General features: G+C 45.5%; 1 protein-coding gene across 1 annotated transcript; it reads right to left on the minus strand.

Moving 5' to 3' along the window:
* Positions 1-3,415: 3,415 nt before the first annotated feature.
* Positions 3,416-23,788, minus strand: LOC311274250 (phospholipid phosphatase-related protein type 3-like). Its single transcript, XM_084381778.1, has 9 exons — positions 23,183-23,788; positions 18,178-18,281; positions 17,641-17,826; positions 15,757-15,886; positions 14,498-14,693; positions 12,982-13,039; positions 10,425-10,598; positions 8,675-9,493; positions 3,416-7,555 (listed from the first exon to the last, which is right to left on the minus strand). Exons 2-9 carry the CDS (start codon positions 18,256-18,258, stop codon positions 6,434-6,436), a joined length of 2,766 nt encoding a protein of 921 aa, XP_084237904.1. The 5' UTR covers positions 18,259-18,281; positions 23,183-23,788; the 3' UTR covers positions 3,416-6,433.
* Positions 23,789-25,271: the final 1,483 nt, after the last annotated feature.

Below are 25,271 nucleotides of genomic sequence, written 5' to 3' on the forward strand. Positions count from 1 at the left end.
CCTTTCTCTGCTTGGTAGAGTGTGTCTTTAAGCTGTCACATGAAAGCCTTGATTCTTTGCCAAGTCAACTTTTGAGGAATTTTTAGAAACAGCATTATTTACAGACAGTCAGCCAATCTGTTTTTTTTTCCAAACTCGACCATGGAATGTTTTCATGAGTTTTCAGCCATGTGGCTCTGGTGATGCAATGTCGGTCTGTTGGTAGGGCAACAACTTTGGCCAGGCAGAAATATCTTTATTTATTGATGGGTTGCCATGGAATTTTGTACAGATATTCACTGGTTCTGGAAGATGAATCGTGCTGACACTGATTACCCGATGACTTTTCCTCTAGTGCCACCAGTGGGTTGACATTTGCGGTTTTCAGTGCAATATCTTAACGAACCGATGTACGGGATGCGTCAAGCGCTGAGGTAGACTGCAACAATCAAAATATACCCCTCGTTTTACCCTCCCCTACAGTACCAATACCAGCAGAACTAATGACATTCCCATCAGCCTTGGCTATACTTCGTGTGTAGTGCTAACTGGCTGATTTTAACAGGCTGGCAAGTATGGTGAACACAGTAAATATTATATTTGATTAAAGCTGCTATGGGACTGTCATTTTGTGTTGATTCTGGCGGCCCCTGTTGACAAAAGCGGCATATTTTGATCATTTGTTTTGATAGCCATTGAAAGAAATACGCAACATATTTTGAATACTATTTTTCTCTTTGAAACACAGCCTTTTGCAGGATGCATAGCGATGAGGTACATAATAGGAAATAATAGTTTTACCGACTTAAGTAAGTTGTTACTTGACCAGGTGACTACAATGACTACATAGAAATAGCCAATCTTCTCTCTGAATGAAAACAGTCCATGTCAGAACTGTCTAAAGAATCAGTGGGGTTGAAAATCAAGCTCCTGTAAAGCAGCAGTTGCCTTGAGAGGTGGGGGCTACCCTATAAAAATGTCAGGCTCCCAGCTGGACTGAAACAGTGTAATTGTAGCCTGGTTGGACATTTATCACCTTCTATAGCCTGCAGGTTAAAGAGTGGGCGAGCCAGCATATATCCTCAACAACACGACTGTATCCTTGGAGGGAAATTATTCGACCCTGGAGCAAAATTGTACCGTCGAGGATGTTGTGTTACATTACCAGCTAATTTGGCAGGCAGTCAGTCACGATTTTATTGTTGCCTTTTTGGCCATAAAAAACTGATGAAATGTAGATTTTGAAGAAAGATCTTGGACTCTTGGACCCCTAGGTAGAAACAAGCTTTGAAAGTACAGCTCCTGATTCAGTAAAACCACCCTCCTAGAAATGTCAGCGTCAGCCTCTAGCCATGTCAGGAGACGACTGACTGGCACGTTAAGGCTGGTTATCATTTGGGATCCAAAGGAACTCGCTACAAGGTCTCTGTCTGGTGGGCCGGCAAATGACAGGATTTCTAACATGGTTTAATAAGCCCATCTGAGACTAAATGTAATGTACTGTGGGTGCAGGGCTGAAAACTTTAACAACCGTTACACCATGGGAATAAGAAACCATCACTTTCGTTTCCTTTCATAATTGGAGAAGCCCTCCGAAAGGGCTGTTAAACAGGGATTCTTCGACCATTTCAGCCGTGAACCCTGATAGAGAATAACTCTTTCAGTGCTGGAATCCATTGTCAATATCAATCCATGTAGATCCTGACTAGAGGGCTTTGGATATAACAATCAGTTAGACCACAAAGACCTAGAGCAATTTTTGGGGTGCCTGACTGTCCTGTGTTCACGCATCATTTGATTCAGGAGAACCTTAAGTTTCAGCCTGGCTCATTTTAAGTCCCAGTTTTACATTGGCTTTGTGTGAATTTACCCGAATTAAAAAACGACAGTCAAAAATTGGTGTTTTTCTCTATTTTTCTTTTACCGTGAACTCAAGAAGTTTATTCATTTTTATGATTTAAAAAGATGTACTTGGACCTTACAGACTTCCTAATGCATTTTTGTGTACATCTGACCTTTGCATACACAACAGTATCCTTCAATGCAAAACATTGCATTGAAGCAAAACTGACATTTTTCCAGAAATATATTATCCATCGAACATGAGCAAACAAGAGCGGCTGACTGGGTCTTTGAGGGTTAATGCTTAAAATGGATCAATATTTCATTATTTAAAGAAAAACTATCCCTGATATTGATTGGACTGAAAGTAAAGTGATCCCTGTGACCATTTAGAGCTCAAATCTCTCATTGGAGAAACTGAGAAGCTGCAGGAAAAATCAGGATATAAAGCCCCAAATCCTTCTCCTCCGTGCGTAAGGAGCCGGGGTGAGATGGCAGCAGGTAGAGCGATAGTGACAAAGTGAGTAAGATAAAAGTGGAGCTGTGGACAAAAGGTCTTTGTGCTGTTCTGCAGTGGTAAATCAGTTTTGAAAAGAATGTCAGCAGCTTCCCCTGGACAGCCGCTGTCACACACACACACACACACACACACACACACACACACACACACACTAGTGCAAAGATACGAGCATACACACAGGCACAGTCACAAAAATAGACACATGCATACGGACAGCTCAGTCCGCATTTTTCTGTTGCCTCCCGCAGTCGCACACATACACACACACTTGTTGTCTTGTGCTTTCTGGGCCACCAAGGAGAGAGAGAGAGAGAGAGCGAGAGAGAGCTATTGGCTTTGCTGGGTGTGACTCATGGACAGGCTGACTGTCCTCGGGCCTCAGTACACCATCTGCACCCCCACTGCCTGTACGGCCTCATCACACAGCTCAATGCTCCGCAGCACTGGACACACAAACTCACCAACACACACGCACACAAATCCCCAAACAAACACTTAAACATGCATACGGATGGAAAGATGCACAAAAATGATGCATATCTAAATGGACACGTAACCTCACTACACAGGGATTTGTGCTACTTTTATACACCGATGCACAAGCCCCAATTAATGTCTGCATAATGGATGTGAAAAGACAAATGGGGCTAATTTTTATTTACAAGAAAACAGCCACTCAAAGCCCACTCAAAAACACAAAATCAAATTTACACACACAACACACATGCGCATTCACAGCCAACGCATGCTGCATCCCTGCGGGTCATCTGGGACTGACCAACATTCTAGCGGAATTCATTATGGGAACCCGACACTTGCCCACAGGAAACGAGCAAATGTTGCATTGCAAATGTGCATGTGTTGTATCCGTCTGGCTGTGTGTATCAGTGTGAGTGAGGATGTGTGAGCGTACAGTACGGATGAGCATGGAAAGTACTCATGGCCAAAAGAATCAATAGAGAAGATCCTTTTCATTAGAGTGGCGGTAAAAGCTGCTCCCGCACTGACCCTCGCTATTTTGAGTGGCGTACACCTGCCACGGTGCGTTCGAGCGACACAGGATGAAACCCTCGGTTAAGAAGTCTTCGTTTTTTATTCAATCAGGTTATTAATGTTACACATCACCACAGATAGAAAACATGAGCCCATAAAAGAGGACTGTGGAATAACAATAGTATTAATAATATTAGGGAATATCAAGTATTTTTACAGTCAAAAGGAGGGAAAAGTAGAACGATAATCACCAGCACTGGAAAATGCTGCACATCTGTCTGTAAAAAGGGGAACAGCGCACACTTGAAGCACAGAAGTTTTTAAAAAAAACACGCTCGTACACACATGCAGCACAAACCGACGAGCAACATTATCTACCAGCTCCTCGTCTGAGGAGCTCCACTACGAAATACAACTTGTTCCATTTAACTCGCTCCCTTTCTAGCACAAACTTTACAAAATCAGTTCATGTACCCTTCAGATGTGGTGGTGGATGGGTGAAAAACAACTTTTTCCATCTGTTGGTGAGCCTGTATCTTTCAACGTGATATGATCAAAATCAAAGAAAGCACTTGCTGTTGGATGGAATATCTTCTGATAGAAAAAACTCGGATGTATGAAATGATAGGTACCAGATAAAAACTTTGTACAACGGAGTATAAATACACACAAGAGAAAGGGGTGAGTACGAAGAGCACGCACGTCCTCTCCACTTGTAGATGTCGAATGAAAGCATATTTCTTAGGGCTGCAACAACTGATTATTTTCATTATTGATTAGTAATTTGATTACATCTACGATAATCATTAATTGTTTCATCTAAAGGTTACGGGTCAGGTCAGGTTAACAGCTCTAGAGCTTATGGTGAACAAGTGGACCTTGAGCTGAGATTGTTTTGTCATGGTGTTGGTTGGGTGTTTACGATGTCATCTGCTCGACAATTTAGGAAAATATTTCATATCAAAGATGAACAAAAATCTTGGTATCACTTTCTAATAAGGCATACTTAAAGCAGCAACAAGAGACTTTCTTTTTTGGTGATGCTGGCGGCCCCTGTGGACAAAAGTGGTATGAGCACCACCGCCTTCTGTCGTACAGATCTTCATCTAGCTAGCACATGCATTTGTTTTGGAAACAAGTGGCTATGTAAGATTGATAATTGTAAACTTGTGTTAAAAATGAAAGAAAAATTTATTATGTTCAAAGACCTAGTTTACCCTTTAGCCTGTAGCTATCAAGCTAACAGGGTTAGTTGCTAGCGAATAGTTTTGTTGTTGTGCTATAGCTTACGTTATCAACAATCCTTCATAATGTTATGTCTTCATAATAAGCCAACAGAAAGATGAAGCTTGCTATCAAGCCAGTTGTTCTGCTGCCACCAGGCAACACAGATGTACCCAGTGCCGTACCACCAGACTACAGAGCCGGCATAAAATACAATTATAATTTAGAATCGGAAGAGCCAATCATCTTGCTGATGGTCTGGTTTGCTTATGTAGGTCATGTATAGGCACTGGTATGAAATTGAGACTGTTTCATAACCAGTTGAAATCCCTTTAATTGAGGTTAGCCCTGTGATAGCCTGGCATCTCTTATAATCCTGAAAAGGATAGCTAGGTGTAAATATTGGATGAATGGACAGATGGTTGAATAAATGTAAATCTGGAGTTGTAAACATTATTAAGTCTTCCTGCAGAGCCCGGCTCCAGCTAGTTAAAAAGACAGATGGACACCACTGACTTTTTGCATAAATAAATGCTCAATAATAAAACACCAACTTATTAACCCTATAAAGTATGCATTCTTAGAAAGTGGTACCAAATCCTTTGTAATGCTAACAGGTTTAAACAGAGACTGCAAGCAACACCCAACCAGCACCTGCTTGAGCCGGTGTGCATGTCGATGGTGATGGCTGGGCTAGAATTGCATTAACATGCGCGTCACCATTTTGGTTTACCAGAGGGCCAAATGTGAAGGACTTTGGAAGGAAGAGTGCACTAGCATGGTTTGACAAACAAACGTTAATCTCCTTAGTGCTGCTTCAGGCTCCGTGGCAGGTTTTTGCACACAGCAAAGACAGACTGGCTTTCCGGCTGCCTCTTGTGCTGTGCGGCCACCCTCTCCACTTAAGAAACAATTCTCTTTCCATTCCACCGCCCCTCATGTTTACAGCAGTAATCCATTCGGTGACGTCTGTATAGGGGTGCTCGACTGTGCGTGATCCTCCTTATACCCACCCCTCCTCCTCTTCCTCCTCCTCTCACACCCGATCCAGAGAAACCCTTCCTAAGCCTGCTCTCCCTGGTGGATACTGACAGATTTGCTTGGCATCAAACATAAAATTCCCCCCGTTTGGTTTGTTTATTCAGAGGGGGTAAAATGACTCTCATGCTTTTGTGGGTTGCGGCTAATACTCCTGAACCTGTGGCTGAACTTCGCTGCCTTCTTTTTCTTTAGTCGCAGCTTTTGGGTGCTTTGAAGCATGAGTTTTCAACTGGTTACAATAGCAAATTCTCTGTGTGTAGTGGTTGGCAACCTCAAACAGCTGCGCCAGATTCAGGAGAGCTAGTATTGCCTGTAGTTGTTTTGTTTTGTCAGTCTAATCCGCCCTCTCAGGGGAAACTTGAGTTAGCAAATCCCAGGCCGTGCATTGTGATATCTCTTTCAGCTGCAGCCTCTTCCATTCCCTCTTTGAAAGTGTCATAAAGAAACACGGAGGATGTGCGTGCCTAAACGAGAGCTGAACTAGGGTTTTTTAATTCTTCACCCTGCTCTCTCTTGACTCCCGTTTCTTCGCTTGTCTGTTCTTTTCCCAGTCAGGGCCGCTGAGCCGGCGCTGTGGGCAGAATGTCTGAGCAGGGAAAAACCAGGTCCCCTGCTGAGTGTGTGTGAGCTGCCAGATCTCCCAATGGTCCTCCACCCTCACGCCTCTTTCCTTCCAGCATTTTGACTGAAGCTGCTGTTCAGAGTCTCTGAACCTTTTTGTCATTTTTCATAAATCTCTGTTCACCTGCCACCACCTCCTTTGTTTCACTGTCTCTCTCAGTGAGTCTTCTGAAGTACAATCATTGATATGACAATGATTACCGTTGTCTTTTACTATAACATCCTCTCGTTCTGCATGGCCTTGTAGTAGTGCTCCTGCTCAGCATGGCTGCGGGCGGAGACCGAGGGCCGACGAGGCAGGGTGGAGGTGCGGGACAGTCCCTGGCTGTGGCCGTCCATCAGTAGGTCAGGATGGGGCGGAGGGGGAAGCATGCTGGAGCAGGAGGGGTGCGGAGGCGGTGGCATGGAGGATGAGTGGTGAGGTGGCGGTGGGAGAGGGGAAGAGGATGGATGTGGAGGTGGGGGCATTTGAGTTAAGGATGGATGTGGAGGTGGGGGCATTTGAGTTAAGGATGGGTGTGGAGGTGGGGGCATTTGAACTAAGGATGGGTGTGGAGGTGGGGGCATTTGAACTAAGGATGGGTGTGGTGGTGGGGGCATTTGAACTAAGGATGGGTGTGGAGGTGGGGGCATTTGAGAGGAGGATGAGTGAGGAGGTGGAGGCATTTGGGAGGACGTCGGGAGGGGTGGTGGGGACATCTGAGAGGACAGGTGAGGTGGGAGAGGCATGTGAGATGAGGCATGGTGAGGAAGAGGAGGAGGAATTGGAGAGGAGCTCGGGTGTGGAGGGGGAGGCAAAGGGGAAGAAGATGAGTGAGGAGGAGGTGGCGGTAGAGGGGATGAGGACAGCTGAGGAGGGGGAGGCAGAGGAGAGGAAGAAGTGGGGAGAGGTGGGGGAGGCAGGTCTGCTCCTCCTTCTGCACTTCCGCTGGCCGAGGAGGAGCAGAGTGAGTCCGTTTTCACTGGGAGCGTCCGGTAATCCCGATACTGACTGACATTTTCCTGTCGCTGCAGCGCCGCGCGGTGTTTGTCCCCTGACGTGTCGGCGGCCATCATGTTACCACTGATGGTGTTTCTCCACTCCCACGGCTTGCCGTTACTGGCTGACACACGCACCACTGGGTGGTGGGGGGCATGAGCGTCAATTGTGACGATGCTCCCACTTCCTGCGATGCTCCCGGGGTTGCTGCCAGTGCAGCTGTCTCGATCAGATGGGATCCGGTAGTAGGGCGACTCGGAGCAGTTGGACCCACCGCCGGAGGAAGAGCCACCTTCCGATGTCTTAGTGGACGATGTGAGGTGTCCGTGACCCTGCTGCTTGGACATGGCTATCACCTGGAGAACAGAAGAAGATCTTGTCAAAATCTACAAAGGTTAGTGCTCAGAGGAGTTCTGAAGGTCAGCCACCAAATGGACCCATGTTGGTGGTACTGCTTTGTGAGCTTCTGTTTCCTAACCAGACGCACCAGATGGTTTGTTACACAGAACCATCTGGAAAGGAGCTGCTACAAATTGAAAATGGCAGGCACTTTCAAAAAATACTTGGCAGGTGATTCCATGAACCATCTGTCCATCACCATCTATCTTCAACCAATAGATCAACAGCACTACCACTAGTGGAACCAGTTGGTGAATCAAACTCTTTTCGAAACCAGTTGAGAGAGGAGTGGTCTTTCAATGAAATATCCCTCTGATGTAACTGGTGCTAGTAGCATCTACACTAGCTTCCTGAACAATCGCTTCTCTCTCTTGCTAAACCATGCTAGTAGCTGCCGGTAGCTCATCATTGGACACTGACTGGTTCGACCTCTGTGTGTTCGGCCACAGCTGCCTTGCAAGGTAAGCTGCTGCCAGGGTACTTCAATGACAAGTCCCAATGTCCCCACAACAACTAGACAACTCTGTGTTATGAGGAAGATCATTTGATATGACCGAAAGCTCCAGCTACTAAATGAGACTGATGTGCCAATTGCTGTTTCCAAGGTCAAGAAAGAAGTTTCACTTTCAAGAAGAGCAGTGGCTATAAAAAAAAACAGCAATTTGGATTAACAAAATTGATTTGAACCACAATAAACCCAGAATTTCAGAGGCTTTTATGACAGTAAACATTGTAAAGGTTAATAGTAGCACATTCAATTACCCTCCCAGGCATTTTTATAAGATTTATCTCCAACTGTAATTAGTGTCTGAACCCTTGTGAGAGTATTTCATATTGGAAACTAATCAGTGGAATTGCTTCCACACATGTTGTTCTGTTTTGATTTTACCAACAAAATAAATCAGAGCTGCGTAGCGCACACAGAGTTTGGCAGCTGTTAAATCTCTTCTCCTGTGTCAGATATATTTTCTCAGAACTGGCTGCTTGTCAATTGAAATAAAATGATGAAAAATGATTGCTTAAAGTAATGTAGTTATCATGATTTGCAGGCATTCACTGTCTCATTTCTTCCTAACCTGAGTGACTCTTTGCTGGCTGGGCAGCTGGTTGGGCTGTGTGTTGGGCACCCGGGGAGTCGACACCGCGATGGGGCCTGGACCCGGTTCTTTTACCCCTCCTCCCTCGGTGAGTGACAGCCACTTGGCGCGGGTCTTTGCACTCTTTGGGGAGACAGGCGGTGGCCGAGTGGCCTCCTCGGGGATGTGAACAAGTGGGGGTGCCACCACCATCCGTGATCCAGTCGGCGTGGCGATGCCTTTGTTGGCTTGCACTGTGGGATAAAGAGACGAAGGCATCTCCTGATCCCCTCCTTCTCCTCCATCATCTCCATCCCTCCCATCCATCCCCTCATCCTCGTCTCGTGAGCTCTGGCTGCGGAGCTCCAGCGAGCGCTGCTTCCACTCTGACACCAGCTGCCGAGACCTCTGGGGGTCAAAGGGCACGTGGAAGGTCATGTGACGCTGCGTGGTGGGCAGCTCGTCCGAGGGGGAGATGGGGCTGTTGCCGTTTGCGACACGGGGCAAGGTGTTGCTGAAGGTTACCATGGTTTCCTTGCCCATGGGACCCCGGGTCGCGAGGAGCTCCACGTCAGCACTCGCTCGTTTGAGAGAGGCCAAGGACGCCTTCTCCCTCCTCACCTTACTGCGGGCCCCGGACCCCAGCGCCGCCCCCAGCTCCTCTCTGCTCTCAGACACCCTGGGAGTCTTCCTGTACAGGGAGTCATGACTCCGCTGACTCAGCACCCTCAGGCCGTCCTTCTGTTGAGCCGGGGTCAGTCTGTGTAAAGAGTGAGCGTCTTCTTCTGATGCTTTGAAGTTTCCCACCGCGAACACAGCCTGACAGGTGACAGGGGGAGACAGGGAGGGAGGTGAGAAGGAGAAATAAATGAGATTGAAGTACCCAGCATGTTGCATAAAGACTGAAGCGTGAAAATGTATTTCCTTTAATCTTGAGGAGGGGGAAAAAAAGTGATTTCTATTAGAGGGGAGCGAGTGCATGAATAGGCATCTTTCCTTCCTCCTCCTGCTTAGTCTGAGGTCAGCATGAATCACTCTCTCCCCCCTATCCATCCTTTAATGAGGGGGAGAAACTCCCCCTTCTCAAAAAAACGAAAGACGAGAGAGAAAGAGAGTGAGAGGAGGAGGGAAGCGTGGCAAATGGCGACGACAACTTTTCTTAAAATGAAGTGTGAAATTGTTCCAGAGAATTCTTATCGGATTATTCATTCTCTCTCCCTTCCCCTCGGTAATAGAAAAAGCTATATATAGAGCCTGCCAAAAAAAAAAAAAAAAAAACAGAAACGGCTGGGAGAGAAAAGTATGGAAGCCACACGGAGACAAGAGGTGACGGAAAAAAGCTGCATTTGTTGGCGCCCGCTGTGATAGTGTTAGAACAATACAATGGGACAATTCAGTCACAGCAAAACAAGTAAACCACTTTGTTTTAAAAAACTCTATTTATGCGCTATTCAGTCATTCCCACCACGCTGCACGCCGACTCTTAACTACTCCCCGGGGACAAAACAAATCCCTAAATACATTCAAACATATGCTGGCGCTCATTTCACAGAGTAAATCCTGGAGTAGCAAATCCATTTCACTTCTTCAAATGTCTTTCAGTGAGTTATATCATCATAAAACGAGCAATTATCCTGACACAGGCTAATTAAATTGGGGAAATTGTACATATTTTGCCTGCAGAGTTTAGCTGAGGGCTTGACAAGTCTGATAAATCCTTTGCCCTGCCTGTCACACACACTTAACTAACCAGGTAGACTCCGATGCCGGCTCCTATGAGGTATCCCACGTAGACGTCTATCGGGTGACTGCGGTGCTGAGTTATCTGCGTCAGCCCGGCGAGGCCCGCGGCCATGCAGAAGGCGAACACCAGCAAAGGCTTCAGCAGCTTGGTCGTGCTGTTGATGCTGGCGTTGAAATACATCTGCGGACAGAGATGCACGCATTTATATGCAGAAGAGGCACAGGGAGACACATGGAGGCTGCGGGTGGAGATGCCGTTCAAAGGTGTAATAACACACTGCAACACAAGTTTGACCTCAACAGTGGAAAGCTCTAAAGTCTCTAGAGGAATGAAGGAAATATATCGCAATCATCTTGTCCATCTTAAAACTGCGTGTAACTGTTGTTAAAGGAATAATTTAACATGTTGGGGGATACATTTGGCCAAGAGTTAAATGGGAGTATTTATACTAAAGTTGCTCCCTAATAGCTGATGAAACCGAGAGTCGATAGGAAACAACCTAGCATCCATTAGAAAGTAGAAGGTAGAAAGTATCAGGGGTACAGTTGGAACACGGACTATTTCTCTTGTAACATTGTAGCTATCTTGTAACTTGTAGCTAACTGCTGCTAACTTTAGCTGCAAGTTAGCTCAGCTAACCATGGGGAGTATTGGTGTTTACACTGCTAGCACAGGAGCTTTGGACCGCCATGGGGGGGGGTTTTGAAAAATGAGCGGCACCAGGGATGAAGAAGACGGGGCGGGGGAGTTGTGAAGCATCAGAGGAGCCAGTTTGTAGCGAGATGATTAAGGAATGCTAGTCAGCGAGGAAAGTCTTTAGTCAGGGGCGGCCCTAATTGGTACTCTCTGGCCAGCAGCTGGTTAGCTTAGCTTAGCTTATAGACCAGAGGCAGAGGGAAACAGCTGGCCCAATCATCCTACCGCCGCTTCCAAAGCTTGCTAATTAATTCATTATATCTTCTCATTGAGAAGAATAAAAAATAGCAAGTTGTGGTTTCATGGTTTTGGCAGTCCTAGTTTATTTCTCGGCCAGGATGAGCAACTTTCTGTAAAACCACAACATATATTAGCGCCGGCCGGGCAGATGTTTCTCATCTTTGGACCTAGTCATACTAGCTTCCCCACCCCCCCGTATCTTCTCTGTCCTGGCAAAAAAAAAAAAAAAAAAGTGAATAATTGTACTTCCCAAAATGAAGATTTATTCCTTTAAGAGATAAATTAAAAACTTTATCTGACTGGGTGACAAAATGTCGCTTCTTTCCATTGCCACCAATTTGAAGAATTCTCTTTTAAGTTAAATTAGCTGTCTTATTGTTTTTTTCTGGGTCATTAAGATGGATAATCTTTGACAGGAAAGCAGAGCGGGGAGGAAAGCAAGGAGAGAGAATATATTCGCTGTTGCATTAAAATTCTCTGCATGCATTCGATTATATAAAGAGGAAGACAGCTGAGTGACAGGAAAGCAGGCTTTGCAAAAGTTTCCATTTCAAACAAGCTTGTCCATCTGGTATTGACCATAAAAATCCTGCTATTCTTGAAGGAAGAGAGGGGAAAAATCTATCAGCAGGGTGACATTTCATTTCCTTTTCGTTGCGATTCAAATGCAAATAACAAAAATATCAAGAGTTTCAATAAAACTTGAAATTTCTGAGGGTTTTGAGACTACATACTATGTCTTATTGTCTTAATATGATGGGAGGAGGAAACATCATTTCTGGGAAGTATTGAAGGCAACCTTTTGTGACTCTAGCAAGCAAAAACAGCTGCTTTCCTCCTCCTCTCCTGCTTTTTCTCTCACAAGAAATCTGTCTGGTGAGCTTTAATGAGCACCCTCTGGGTCCAGCGAGGCAGCAGTGATATGGCCAATAGCTCACAATAGCCATTGGTGGAGGAGGGTGTGTGTGTGTGTGTGTGTGTGTAGCAGGGTGTTACCTCATGGAAAAATGACAGCGCTGCTTTGCTGTACAGTTCATAAACTGCTGCCGTCAGCACTTGACCGCATAGTTGCAATAAGCTGCTCGATATGCAGTGGGACGTAACGAGGAATGCAGAAACCTGACAGTAAAAGACCGTCCTGTTATTTTTCTAGTGTGTTTAAATTTGGATGGATCATTGGCCTGGGGGTACTGCAGTCCAAAATCCTGAAACCTTGCAGTGAGTAAACACTATCATGAAGTGTCTGACTTATGTATTAAGTGACGGTGATTTCATTCCAGCTAGAAATTATTTGATATGTTGGAACTAATTACAGTTTGTGGTGCCAGCAGCAACATTTGTTAGGAATAAGCAGAAGAGCATCTGGCTAGTTTTTATGTTTTAGTGTAGTAACACAGATCATTGAACCCATCTGCACATTTTACGAAAGAGAAATTCTGAAGATAACGAAATGTGGCGCAGAAACACTGCGGCAATATTAACGCATCACCAAGAAATCCAGCAAGAAGTCAAACAGAACAGGGTCGACTAGTTGTTAAACACATGCAGGCACACAATATATGACGCTAACGCATCATAATCAAAGTACACAAAACACAGAAGGCAAGTAAGTCACAGAAGTGCTTACGGATATATAGACAGCAGCGAAGCCAGAGAGCGTTGCATGCTGGGATGGAAATGTTTTCCTGAGGGGAGAAAGGGGGAGAGTTAGGTGTGAAAGAGTGAAAGCAGAGAGAGAAAGAGATTCACAAAAAAAGGTTTTGCAAAACAGGCTGTGTGGATTTGCGAGTGTGTTTAGTGCCTCTTGAATAAACCCGAGTATAAAGCTGTCATGGTTGCTTGCCTTATTTGTGATGTCTGGATTGTATTTGACATTAAAACCAGGGTGCCTGCCCGACTCTGTTAGTCAAACTGAGTATGTGTCCTTGGATGTGAGCATTAATAAACACAAACAGAATACCGTGGGGCATTAGTGGGAACATTAGGGGCGAGCGAATGAGTTGCGGTCAAAGTAATTAGTAATTTAGAGTTTAGAAAGCTGAGGCACCAGCTCTCATTTAATCTGTCTTATTAAGTCGCTCTTGCGTGGGTGTATTCATCCTTTGCGTCTTGAACTGCTGTGTTTACCTTCTCCCACTCCTCAAACCTGTGTTTAAGTGCCTCTTTTATGTCTGTCTGTCTTTGTGATGACTGCAAGAGTTTTAGACCTTCAAGGTGAGCACATTTTCAAAGTTTTCGGCTGGTTCTTACTTTTGTCAAATGTCTGTTCGAGGGTTGGTTTTATGCATCAGGCTGGAATTACGTATATACGCTGAAGTTTAAGCTGAATGTTTGGGGCTGCGATTGTAAGTTAGATGAGAAGATTTATACCACTCCTGTATTTGTCCATTCAGTGCAAGGCTACAGCCAGCAGGGAATGCATTATGTCAATATGGGTTCTTACGACTGGCATTATCCCCATATAAGCTATATTTACCTGTAATCTCTTCTGTCTGCGTGCACTTATTATGCCTGGCTAAAACACATATACTGTTTGATGTAGCTTGTTTGTCTGACCTATGTGTCAGCAGCCACATCTGCAAGTGAGATTGCTAGAGCCGGGCACAATGGGGAATTTGTAAGGGCATTGTAAGCCTTGACGTGCAAATAAACGGCATATCGTGAATAAGCAAATGTTGAATTATTTTTTAAAAATCCAACTGTCGCCACAACAATTTGACTCCTTTGCTGCTTTAATCTCCTGTAATCCTCTTCAAATGCAAATGAGGGTTGATGATTCCTCACCTTGTGGTGTTTGCACACACACTCCTGCAAAATAGTGATGCAACATACAGGATACGGTGCAACCGCTGTAAATCATTTTATCGTTGTAACTCAGTATGTTGGATAGATATATTCGATTGAACAGAGAGCCAACTGCAGGAATGTATACGATATATGCCACGGTAATGGTTCTGTGCTTCAACTTGCAATTTAATGGCATGAAAGCAGCAGAGCTAGAGAGCTGAGAGGCATATGAGTAAGATCCTGCACAAATAAACCGAGCTTTTATTGTGATGAATGCACTTTATCTGTATACATTTTTTGAAATCAGGCAGATGGAGACTTTTTATTCAGCTCTGAATGCACGCCTCATGTCTTACCTGGCTGACATGATGGCATACTGATCTTTCCCCATGCAGATGTCCCGCGTGATGTAGGCGTTGTTGTCACATGACACTCCCGGGGCCGTGTAATTGGGCTGGCAGACGGTGAGGAAGAAAGGGGCGTGGTAACCAGTAGCTAACTGGATGACATCTGTCACCAGGGCTGTTGCCAGGAGACCGAACACATGAACACCTGAGGGAGAAGGAGACGGGAGGTAGAGATGGGGAAGAGGCAGCCTTGGTAAATGAACTGAAAGCCCCTGGTGGTTTCGTCACATTGAGCTGCTCGTTTATGAACACCACCTGCGAGTGGAAAACAACGCTGAGTTTGCTCCAACGACCTGAAGTGACACCACGAGCCTTCAATTTGTCACGATATGAAGCTTTTTCCGCAGACAGTGAAATTTGGCAAGGTGAATTAATTACTCTTTTCACTTCAAAGCTCAAAGTCGGCCTTAAGATATTTGCCGTGGCGCATTATATCATCCCCATTTCATTTTTAAGCCACCCTTCACTTAATGCATGTAATTAGCTTATTTTCCTCCTCTTTAAAGTGGAATCAGGTTGGGGGATCAGCCGGTAAGTGGAACAATTTGTCTGAGCCAAAACTGATTTCCATCTTATAAACAACAGCACTTTGTTCTTTCGTTACTGACAGCAGGTAGTTCTTCACAACGTTAACGCTATTAGTGACGCGGAGCCAGATACAACGTATCTGGGGACGCGTTGATCTTCCATAACTTTGAAGGATTAGTCCTCCGTCATATGGCCGTGTATGCATAATTCATTTCAGTTATTTGGACGCCGATAACATGAAGAAAAGCGGGCATGAAACACAAACGCTTAACAGAAAAAATTGTGAGAGATTGCCTCTGAATTGCCGTCACACTGATACCATTTCACTTAAAAGACACTGCATCAGGATTCACTCCAGTGAAGGGTTTGTTTTGCGTCACGTGATAAAAATGCTATTTATACCGGCCTCTAAATCACCAACAGAATACGCATGTATGAATATAATGCTGTTTGACAAACCATGTGGTTAATGAGACCTTCCAGAAGAAGGCCCCCTGGGGCAAGATCCACCACAGCTAAAGCAACATATCCTGCCCAAGTTTTCTTAAGCAAACCCCGAACCCTATTCACTCACCGAAAAACCAAACTGTGGATTAGAATATGACCTTAATTCCCAATGCTCCCTTAAAAAAAGAGAGAAAAAACAAAAACAGACACGGAGGATTGTTAGTTGGACGTACCGACGAAGCGCACGGTTCTGCGTAGGAAGGAGTTGAAGCTGCAGCCTCCAGCATTGATGCTGCTCTCTGACTTGGGACACGTCTTCAGTTTGGATTGCATACAGTACATCAGGCCCTCCCCCATCATAATCTATAGACGGAGGGAGAAAAGTGGGTAAAAGGTGAGAGAGAGAGACACAGAAATACACATCTATGTCATGTTTGACACACCGTGAACGTACTGAGAGAAGAAGAAAGGAAAGAAGGACGAAATAAAGAGACAAAAATGGAGAAAGGCTGCTAAACTGCTATTAACGTCAAACATCCATCGCTGATCGTGATCTGCAGTGAGAGAAAGCTGCGGAGAGGCAGAATGGACGCAGGGTGCTATCGAATAGTGATCACTTCCAATCAGAGTGATAGATGAGCGTTGGAGAGGTGTGCTCGTTTCCATGCTGCTGATGGATTAGCAGTGTGCGTGTCCGTGTGCGTGAGTGCGAGCGTATTGATTCGGGAGGGGCCTGTGTTGTGTGTGATGGTGTGTATTGGAATGTCAGGTGTGTATTTATCAATGTGTCCATTGATTCTGGATCTCTGAGGGGAGATTGAATTTGCTTTGTGAGTGTTTGAGAAGCTGTACCTTTGCATATGTGCGCGATCCATGTGTTTGTCTGCACACGAGGGTTTCTGCGTCATGCACATGCGTCGAGAGCAAAGCCCAAAGCCCCAAGACACACATTAGACCGCTGATCCTCTGAGATTCTCCGCGGAGAAGATTTTATCCTTGTGACTCCAGTGCAGGAAGATTTTATGGCACTGGCTGACATTTTTACATGAACAATGGATTGCTTGGTGGCAAACCCTCAAGGAGTTGCAGCTCTCATTTCGGTTCCCAGCAGTAGCATCAGTTTTCATAGGGAAAAAATATCAGACTTTTAACACCAGCTGAAGTGTACTACCCGCCCGGCACCTAACGGCGATTGTTGGGGACTAGCTTGCTAAAAAAGCAAACACCCAGCAAGCTAAAGATCAAGATAGTTGTCCTCAGGAGTGGGTGGAGACCAAAAGAGAGATAAAAGCAGAGCGGATATTAAGCTTTGATTCATGGTGGACAGAAGAATTACTTTCAGTTAATATCGTTGCTCTTTTGCATTTTGCAATTGATCGGCAAAACAAAGTAAAGGGGTCAGTTTGTTCCCTTTATTCACAAGTGACCAGAAATGACTCATGTTTGCTAAATCAACAGAATTAAACATTATTTTTAAGTTGAATAATAATATCTCAAAGCAGCCTCACATTCTGTAATTCGTAAAAATGTGTAAGCTTCAACCTAGTGATATCTTTCTGCACAAATCTTTTCACTTTTTCACACAAAATGCATCATTAATACTCAAGCCGGAACAACTGCGTTACTACTACCAGGCATGTACAGTAAATATACACTATGTCTGTGCTTGTGGTTATGTGTTTATTAACAAAAAAAGGTGGTTGATGGGTTTGACACAATCGTGTTTCTTTGTAAGTAGAAAAATGTGTGAATATATGAATTATCATGCAAAAATCAGCCAAAAGCCATTTTTCCTCCTTCTCATTAACCTACTTTGAGGAGAGTTTTTGTTCCATAGACATCAGTGAATTTAACTAAGCGAGTCTAAAAACACGCACATACCTAAAAAACTAAATACATTCTGAGCCATCATTTCTTCTGAGTCCGAGCATAAAAAAATAATGCACTAACATGCACAGCCCAGCCATCAAAATAAAGACTAGAGGAGCTTGGATTACATCACACACGGAGGGCGTGTCACTTCATTTTCGCTCAGGACGCCATTACTCCACCATACCTTTAACGTACTGTATATCACAGTAAATAGAACATTCCTCATGTGTGTGCGATGGAATTACCGATGCTGCAGGTCCAGCGAAGGCCAAACTCAGCAGCATCAACAGAGGGATAAGCTCGTCGCCCGTCTCCACGTAGGGCATGGAGAGGTCACGGTCATAGCAACGGAAGCCCACCATCGCGGGGGACAGCACATCTGTCAGCTCCAGGAAATACAGGGACACCAAAGAGGACAGGACGATGGGGAGCTGGACGGGAATATGCCCACGCACACACACGGCCGCCACACGCACAAGGACAAGGACAAAGCAAAGAGCGACCTGCATTTAATATTTGCTCGGAGAGAGGTGATTCATCCAGTGTTTTATCTCAGTACACACACACACACTGGGGTAAAGAAGTGACTGCACCACGATGTTTGTGAAGTACATCAAACTCAATAAAGGTCAGATGCATTCAGCATAAAAACACACAGTTAGACTCTATACAGCAGAGAGAGTGATTCTGATTGATTCAGTAAATGTAGTGAGTCGTGTTGACCAGGCTCTAGCATACAAAAAACAGTGATTCATCAATACATCCGATCTCTCTACACGTACCTCTACAAAATAAAAGCACGGCAGCAGCGTCATGCTGTCCTTGGGTGGTTTCTTCTTGGCTTTGTTTTTGGGGGATGTCATCTTGGGGTGGGGCCAGTCACAGCCTGTTGGGGTAACAGATTGCAAAGAGATGTCAGAGAGGAGTTTCAGAGCGCTTCCAAGGACTTCCGCTATCCATCACATTTCTGAAAGCATCAAAAAGATGTTGAAACTGCTGCCAGGCCTTGACTCTACTGATGAATGAAACATAGGTTCGAAAAGAAGTTTTCAAATGCTGTTTGAGCCTGAGAGGTTTCTTTTTATTGTGCACATTTAGTTTGACTACCAAGACCTTGTTAATAAAAAGGAAATTAAGTTCCTTCTGAACAAGTATGCGTCGTGGCGGTGTAGTTGTAGATTTTACACACCCATACACATACACCAACCAGGCCTGTAACTCACATATGCACATTTAATGACCACACTCTGATTTTCTCATGTGTGCGCGAAGAGACAGAGAATCAAACACACGGCTATGAAGTCATGCTGAAATCAAACGGGGAAAAAAAAGACAAAATCCTAATTAAAAGGAGGATTTTGAATTACTTGAATGAATCCTCCAAATGGCTGTTACACACTAAGTTAATCTTCCGCACGTACCCGACACGGATGCACACACTTGCAGACATCTCCTGCTATCAGTAACCTGTAGGCTAGATCACAAGGCCTCTGAGAGAAGTAAGAGCCGAGGGCCCAAATGGAAAACCAAACAGAGTTAAATATTTACAGCTCCCTATTTCTGCCCGTCTTTCTATCTCTGTCCTCTACCCATTTCCATCCATCTCCATCGCTCAGCCTTGCCCTCTTTACCTCTCCCACCTCTCCGTGTCCCATTTTACTCATCATTTTCTCATTCTCCTTCCATCTATCCAATCCCGCTCCAACCAATCTCCCCTTCATTTCACACACACTTTTCGCTTGACCTCTCTTTTTTCCTTTACCTCTAGTTCCCCATCTTTAACTGCTTTTCTACCAGCATCCACTGTTATTCTGATCAGCTCAGGTTTGGGCTCGTCACTCTCAAAAACATGCAATGCAGTGCGCTTTGTGTCACAGACCTGCTGATCCAACTAAAGTAAATTGCAGTATTTAGGATGAGCCTCAGTGGAAAGTTTTACTCTCCAGTGATTGTGTAAATGTAATTTTCACCTCACTTGTGAGTGAAACATGCTGGGCTTGACCGCAACCAACCGTATCATCGTTCAGAAGGAAGCGTGCGTCTCGGCTCATGTTTGCGACAAACACAATTTGGGGTCGTCCTTGGCTGAGCTGTAACGTTAGCTAGCTTAGGTGGCTAGCATCTCATGCATAAGGAGATGAATTTTTTTTTGCCACATCAAACCATCTAGTACAATTACATTCGAGAAAAGGGAGACATCTCCAGAGCTGATATCTCCAAAAGTCGGTGACTACAGACGAGAGGGAAAGTATTTCTGATTTTGGGGTGCACTGTTCCTTTAAGATCATAAGATCATAGGTATAAACCAGTAGATCTGTTTGCCTTCCCTCATTTCTCTACCACTCCTTCCCTTCTCCCTTTCTGTCTGCTTGCAGCATGTCTCCAAACCCCCAACCTGACTTTTTCTACCTGTCCACACCTTCCCTCTCGCCGTCCTCCTGTCTCAGCACCTCTCTCTCCCTCCACCTCTCCCCTCTTCCTTTTATCTCCTCTCTCTGTTTCTGTCTGTTTCTCTCTCTTTCTCTTTCCGAGATAAGAGGGCCTGACCCTGAGGCGATGTAAGGCACAGAGAATCAAAGACTTCTCCAGTCTAATTTCCATGACCGCTAGAAATGAAGAGGAGAGGAGAGGAGGATGGAGGAGAGAGGAGAGGAGAATAGGAGGGAAGCGGGGACGAGATGTGCGGAGATCAAAGAAATAAATGATGTGATAAAAAAAAATAATAATTTGAAAATCGAAATGCAGGAGACGAGCGCAGCTCCAGTTTGCGTATGTCTGGTGGATGTGCATGTCTGGCAGCGCTGGCGGAGGGGAGTGGGAGGGTGGTGGCGGGTGAGGATCAGAGACAGGGGGGGATATCGGGATGGACGGATTCCAGTGTAGCTGAAAGCAGCTTAGGAAGACGATGGGCCCTGGGTCTCACTCTCCCAACCGCTTGGTCTCGGTGACCTACTCCAGTCAGCACTTAAACCTCACCACAACACACACACACACACACACACACACACACACACACACAGAATGAGCCTATTTACTGAAGAAAGAGGCTCGTTTATCTGTCACACCAGCGTTTGTCCTCTGGGGCATGGCATATATGTGTGTGTTTGTGAGACTGCAAAGTATGTGTAGTCTGAGCTGATGCGCGCTCGCAAACATCACAGCAGCGTCCGCATGTGCGCATAGTCTAAAGCAAAGTGTGCACAATCTCGCGGTGTGAGTGGGGGTTGTATAGCCTGCGGTGGACAGAAACAGTGTGTCAGACGGCGAGGGAGATATAAGACTCTGTGACCACCAACACAGGAGCGGCGGAGGGGGGGTGAGGTTGTTAGGAGCAGACACTGCTATGGACTAGTAGTGTAGTGAGGTTTTACACAGTACAGTGTAGTGCAGTGAGTTTGGTTTGTGGTGGTATGGTGGAGTATTATTACCTAAGACAAGGAGGTTATGTTTTCATCCGTGTCCGTTTGTTGGTTTGTAACCAGCATTACACAAAAACTACTGAATAGATTTTCATGAAACGTGGATGGAGGATGAGTCTCTGCACAGAATAGACCCGATTGACTTTTGGTGCCGATCCAGATAAAGGGATGGATAGGGTGTTTTTCGACATTTTCGTTAATTTCTCAGAGAATAATGCGTGGCTCTTGATGAGAAGTACACTTAGGTGGCTGGTACCTATGCATTATTATGGTTGAGCAGTTTTGTGTGGTTTAAAATGTAGAGTGATACGGGACTACTGAGTTTGACATTGGCTTTAGTTTGGTTGAATCAAAGAGGACAGTTGGGCCTTGATGGAGGTATGGGCTCTACTGAGTGCCATTCTAGTATATGTATATATTTACATTAAAAGTGCTGTATTGTAAAGACAAATTCAAAGAAAACCCAACATCAATTGTTTTAGAAAGGTGTTGGGCTACCATCATTCTTCCAGAAGTTCATTCTGCAATTGGTGTTTCCAGATCATGTTGGAAAAAGGCAAATCTGCATTAGATGTTCAGCTGATTTGAGATCTGCTGACTCATCTGGCGACCCCTGCAAATTAACTCGTGACCCCCTTGAGGATCCCGACCCCTAGGTTATGAACCAATGCTGTATATTACAGCATTTACTGTATTCTTTAGTCGATATAATAACACGTTTGAGCGTTAAGCACTGCATGGCATGGAGCTGAAACGATAAGCCAATCAATAACCCCGAAAGGAAATCAATCTGCAGCTATTTTTATAACATTACCTCGTTGCTGTACTTTGTGTCACGTGACAGTAAATTTGATCTCTTTGGGTGACATTTGAAGGCATCACCATGGCCCCACAGACTGTGATCTCATTCTCGGATTAATCAATACACTGAAGAGTCCGCTGCTGCAGCGGCGTGGTTCAATAAAGTCGAGCGTTTGAACTTTAGAGAAGAGTGAGAGGAGGAAACATTTTTCAACACATTTATTATGTATGTTACTGAAAATGACTTTTTCTTGGGCTTAAATGTTCAGCAAATGTCAGATTGATGTGTGGTTGCGCAATTCTAGTCAACATGTTTTCATTACTGTATTGAAAAACCCACAGTTTTTAATTGAATCGTGCCCGAGGATAACTGACAGTCCTATTTCCATAACATCACTCTGAATTTGAATTTTGCCAAATTAGAGCCAGAAAGGACTCAATATTACACATTTACTGGTTGATCACACATAGGTCTGCTTCTGTATGAGCACAAATGTGTAGTAATGTAGTATTTACCATACTACCATTGAGTATAGTGCTATATAATCGAGCCAGACTGATATATTGGTTGGCCGATCTTGGCCTATCAGAGAAATAGTCCAACATGTGACGATATGAAAACTTTTTGCAGACTAGTATTCTTGGGCTACTTTGATGATGATTCAGTGAAATCTATTGTTCAACTGTGATATATCCTGCCTCTATTATGTACGTATCTTTGTCACAAGCATATATTTTATGCAGATATTATGTGAATAGAGGGACATCGGCCCATATATCGATAGTGGAATTTCTTTCCTAGCTAATGTCGGTATCAGCCCCAACAATCCAATATCCGTCGGGGCTCTATAGTAGAGTAATGACATGGATCCATGGTGTCCCAGCAGGCCATTGACTAAACATAAAAATGCACAGAAGGCACAGTGTAAAGTCGCCGCTCTTTTATGTCCCATAGCTCACAAACATGAACTTGAAACTGGAAGAATAAGGCAAACATAACAAGTGTACTTTTTTTTTTTTATCCATTTGCCATCCACTCATCCATCCACTAAGAAAGTTACAGTGCTAGCTGCAAAGCCTTGTCCACTGCAGGGCCCTTCACCCACGGCCACAGAGACATAAAGGGCCATATGCTCTGCTTGATGTGTAGGAGGGTTTACATAACTTATAACCTGGCTTTGTATGGAGAAAAACAGCTCATCCATCAGTTAAACCGCCATTAATCCCCCCAGAATATAAATAAAAAACAGATTCATGAAAATGGAGTGATGGTTGCATATTTCCTGGAGGGTGCACATGTTTTTCTGAACATGCAATTGGCTTTAATTGCAGTTTTCTCACGGTTGTAGTTGAGATTCTGAGTAGCCACAATATGTAAAGGAGACGCAGTAAATGAAAAGAAGCTATTGATAACAAAGCTGTTCCTCCTCCACAAGCACAAATCAGCAGATTGCGTATGAGATCATCAATTATGGAAACGTGAAACACCATGTGCTGAGAGGAGCGCTGGGTTGGATGCATGCATGCAGGGAGCCGCGGTAGTAGCTGGACGAGGCTGAACACTCACCTCTGTCCCGGGGGCTCCGCGAATTCACCGAGTCCCGTCGCCCCCTTCCCCCCCGGCGTGGTCGTGCGTGCTGCTCCAGCTTTGCGGTTGCACAGTCCCCCTTTTAATCCATCTCCGGCGTCTCCCAAGTCACCCCCGAAATTCAAAAAAACACCCCCCTCACTTAAAAAAAAAGAAAAAAGAAAAGAAATCAGAGAGCGCTCCGGTGTGAGGCTATTCTGGGATCACAGAAGGACACTGGGAGAAGGAGTAAAATGGGGAGACCTACAGAGGAGGAGCAGGGATGGCGAGAGAGGGGAGAGGAGAGGAGGGTTGCTGATGGTGGAAAGTCCAATTTGCGGCACTTGCGGTCCTCTCCTGCTCTGTTTCCTGGCTTTGGATAAGTGAGAGATTCACGTGCGTCCAACCCGGTTCCTCCCCTCCACTTGCACCTGCAGGTCCTCCAATTTCCCCGTTGAGTATATCACACGGATGATTTTTGAATCGCCCCCACACACCACAAAAAATTTTTTTTTTTTACATGCAAGGCATCCGTCACACGGTTTTCGGGTACGCAGTCAGCTTCACGGCGCGCACATACACACACAAAGGCACGGGGGCCGAGCGGGGCTGTGGAGGAGGGAGGGAGGAGGAGGGGGGTGCACAGGGGGAGGAGAGAGTGTGGTGTGTGCGCTTATGGTGGGGGGAGGAGACAGTCTGGTCCACACACACACACACACACACACACACACTCCTCGCTTCCTTTCCCTGCTGAATTCCTGTTTCGGGGCTACCGCCGTGAGACAAAGAGGGGAGATTTGGGAATGTGTGTGCCCGCGTAGTAAACGCGGCCCCTGTGCGCATGTGTGCGTAAAAGAAAGCGAGAGGGGGGCGTTTTTCTGTTTGGAGATAACCTCTCATCTTAAAAGCAACAGCCAATTTCACTGTAATTACAATATTAGGCTCAGCATCAGTCACGCCTCGCGCTTCTCTGAATGCCATCAGATTGGTGTGTGCGCGTGCGCGCGCGTGTGCGTGATCCTCACCTTGTTCATCTATCCGGGGCTCACATGTCCCTGCCTTTGTTTACTCTAACAGGGTGTGGCAGGCGTCTGACCACTGTGGTGCATTTGGATCCCCCCCGGGAGGATCCGGTGCGGAGCTCGAGGACACGCGCGCACGCACCGCGCATTGGCCCCGCACTCACACCGGGAGTCACATTCACACACGCGCGCGCACACACACACACACACACACACACACACACACACACACACACACACACACACAGACACGCACACCTCCGCGATGCACTGACTCATCATGAATGACATTGCGGCAATTAACATCAAAGAGTGCGTGCACGCGTTGTGTGCGTGTGTGTGTGTGTGTGTGTGTGTGTGGACGTGCGCCTCAGTGGTTGCTGTTACAGATCCATATCTCCTCCTCCCACAGTTATCAATTCTTAATGGGGCTTAAAGCTGAACTTAAAACATCCATTCTGCACCCACAGTTTTCTTCTTCTGCATGTTTTTTTTCCGTCTCTCCTGTCAATCATTGCTACAACTCAGTGCTGTGACACGTTCAGGGACACTTGCAGCCTGCGCGTTAATATCTGTGCAGGCTAATTTGAGGGGGAAGTCGCCTGCTGACCGGCCTCCAATGGTTTTTTTTACACTCATTCAGATATTCGCACCACCCTCCCCTCTCTCTCCTCTCTGCCCCCTGTCTCTCTCAATCTCTGTCGTTTTGGCTCTGAGTCGCCGCTTGGTGCTGGATGAATGGGGGCGCCCCATTTAGTGTTGATCCTGTCTCCGGTTGCCAGGGAGTTTCTCTGGTTCTCATGGGGTACTCCCTCGTCTCCGACTCCCCTCTCCTGCGCCCCTCCTGTTCCCTGCCCAAAACCCCCACCCCAGACATCCTCACACACACACACACACATATACATACAGCCAACACGGCAATAATACCCCAGGGTTGGTCACAGCTGGCAGGGGCTAATAAACTCATCACTCACAGTGCCTGGATCCTATTTACCTACTAGACAAAGCACTATACAGGGAGGGAGGGAGGCATGTGAGGTGGAGGTGGATGAACACTCTTCCCTGCT

Source organism: Pagrus pagrus (assembly GCF_965226575.1).
Source record: "Pagrus pagrus genome assembly, chromosome: 18".
NCBI classification, from domain to species: domain Eukaryota; kingdom Metazoa; phylum Chordata; class Actinopteri; order Spariformes; family Sparidae; genus Pagrus; species Pagrus pagrus.

Coding starts and splice junctions, on each gene's coding strand:
- LOC311274250 (XM_084381778.1), bottom strand. CDS start 18,258: ATGACATCCCCCAAAAACAAAGCCAAGAAGAAACCACCCAAGGACAGC. Junction 10,599..12,981: donor TCGCTGCTGTCTATATATCC/GTAAGCACTTCT, acceptor CTCTGTCCGCAG/ATGTATTTCAACGCCAGCAT. Junction 7,556..8,674: donor GCCAGCAAAGAGTCACTCAG/GTTAGGAAGAAA, acceptor TCTGTTCTCCAG/GTGATAGCCATGTCCAAGCA.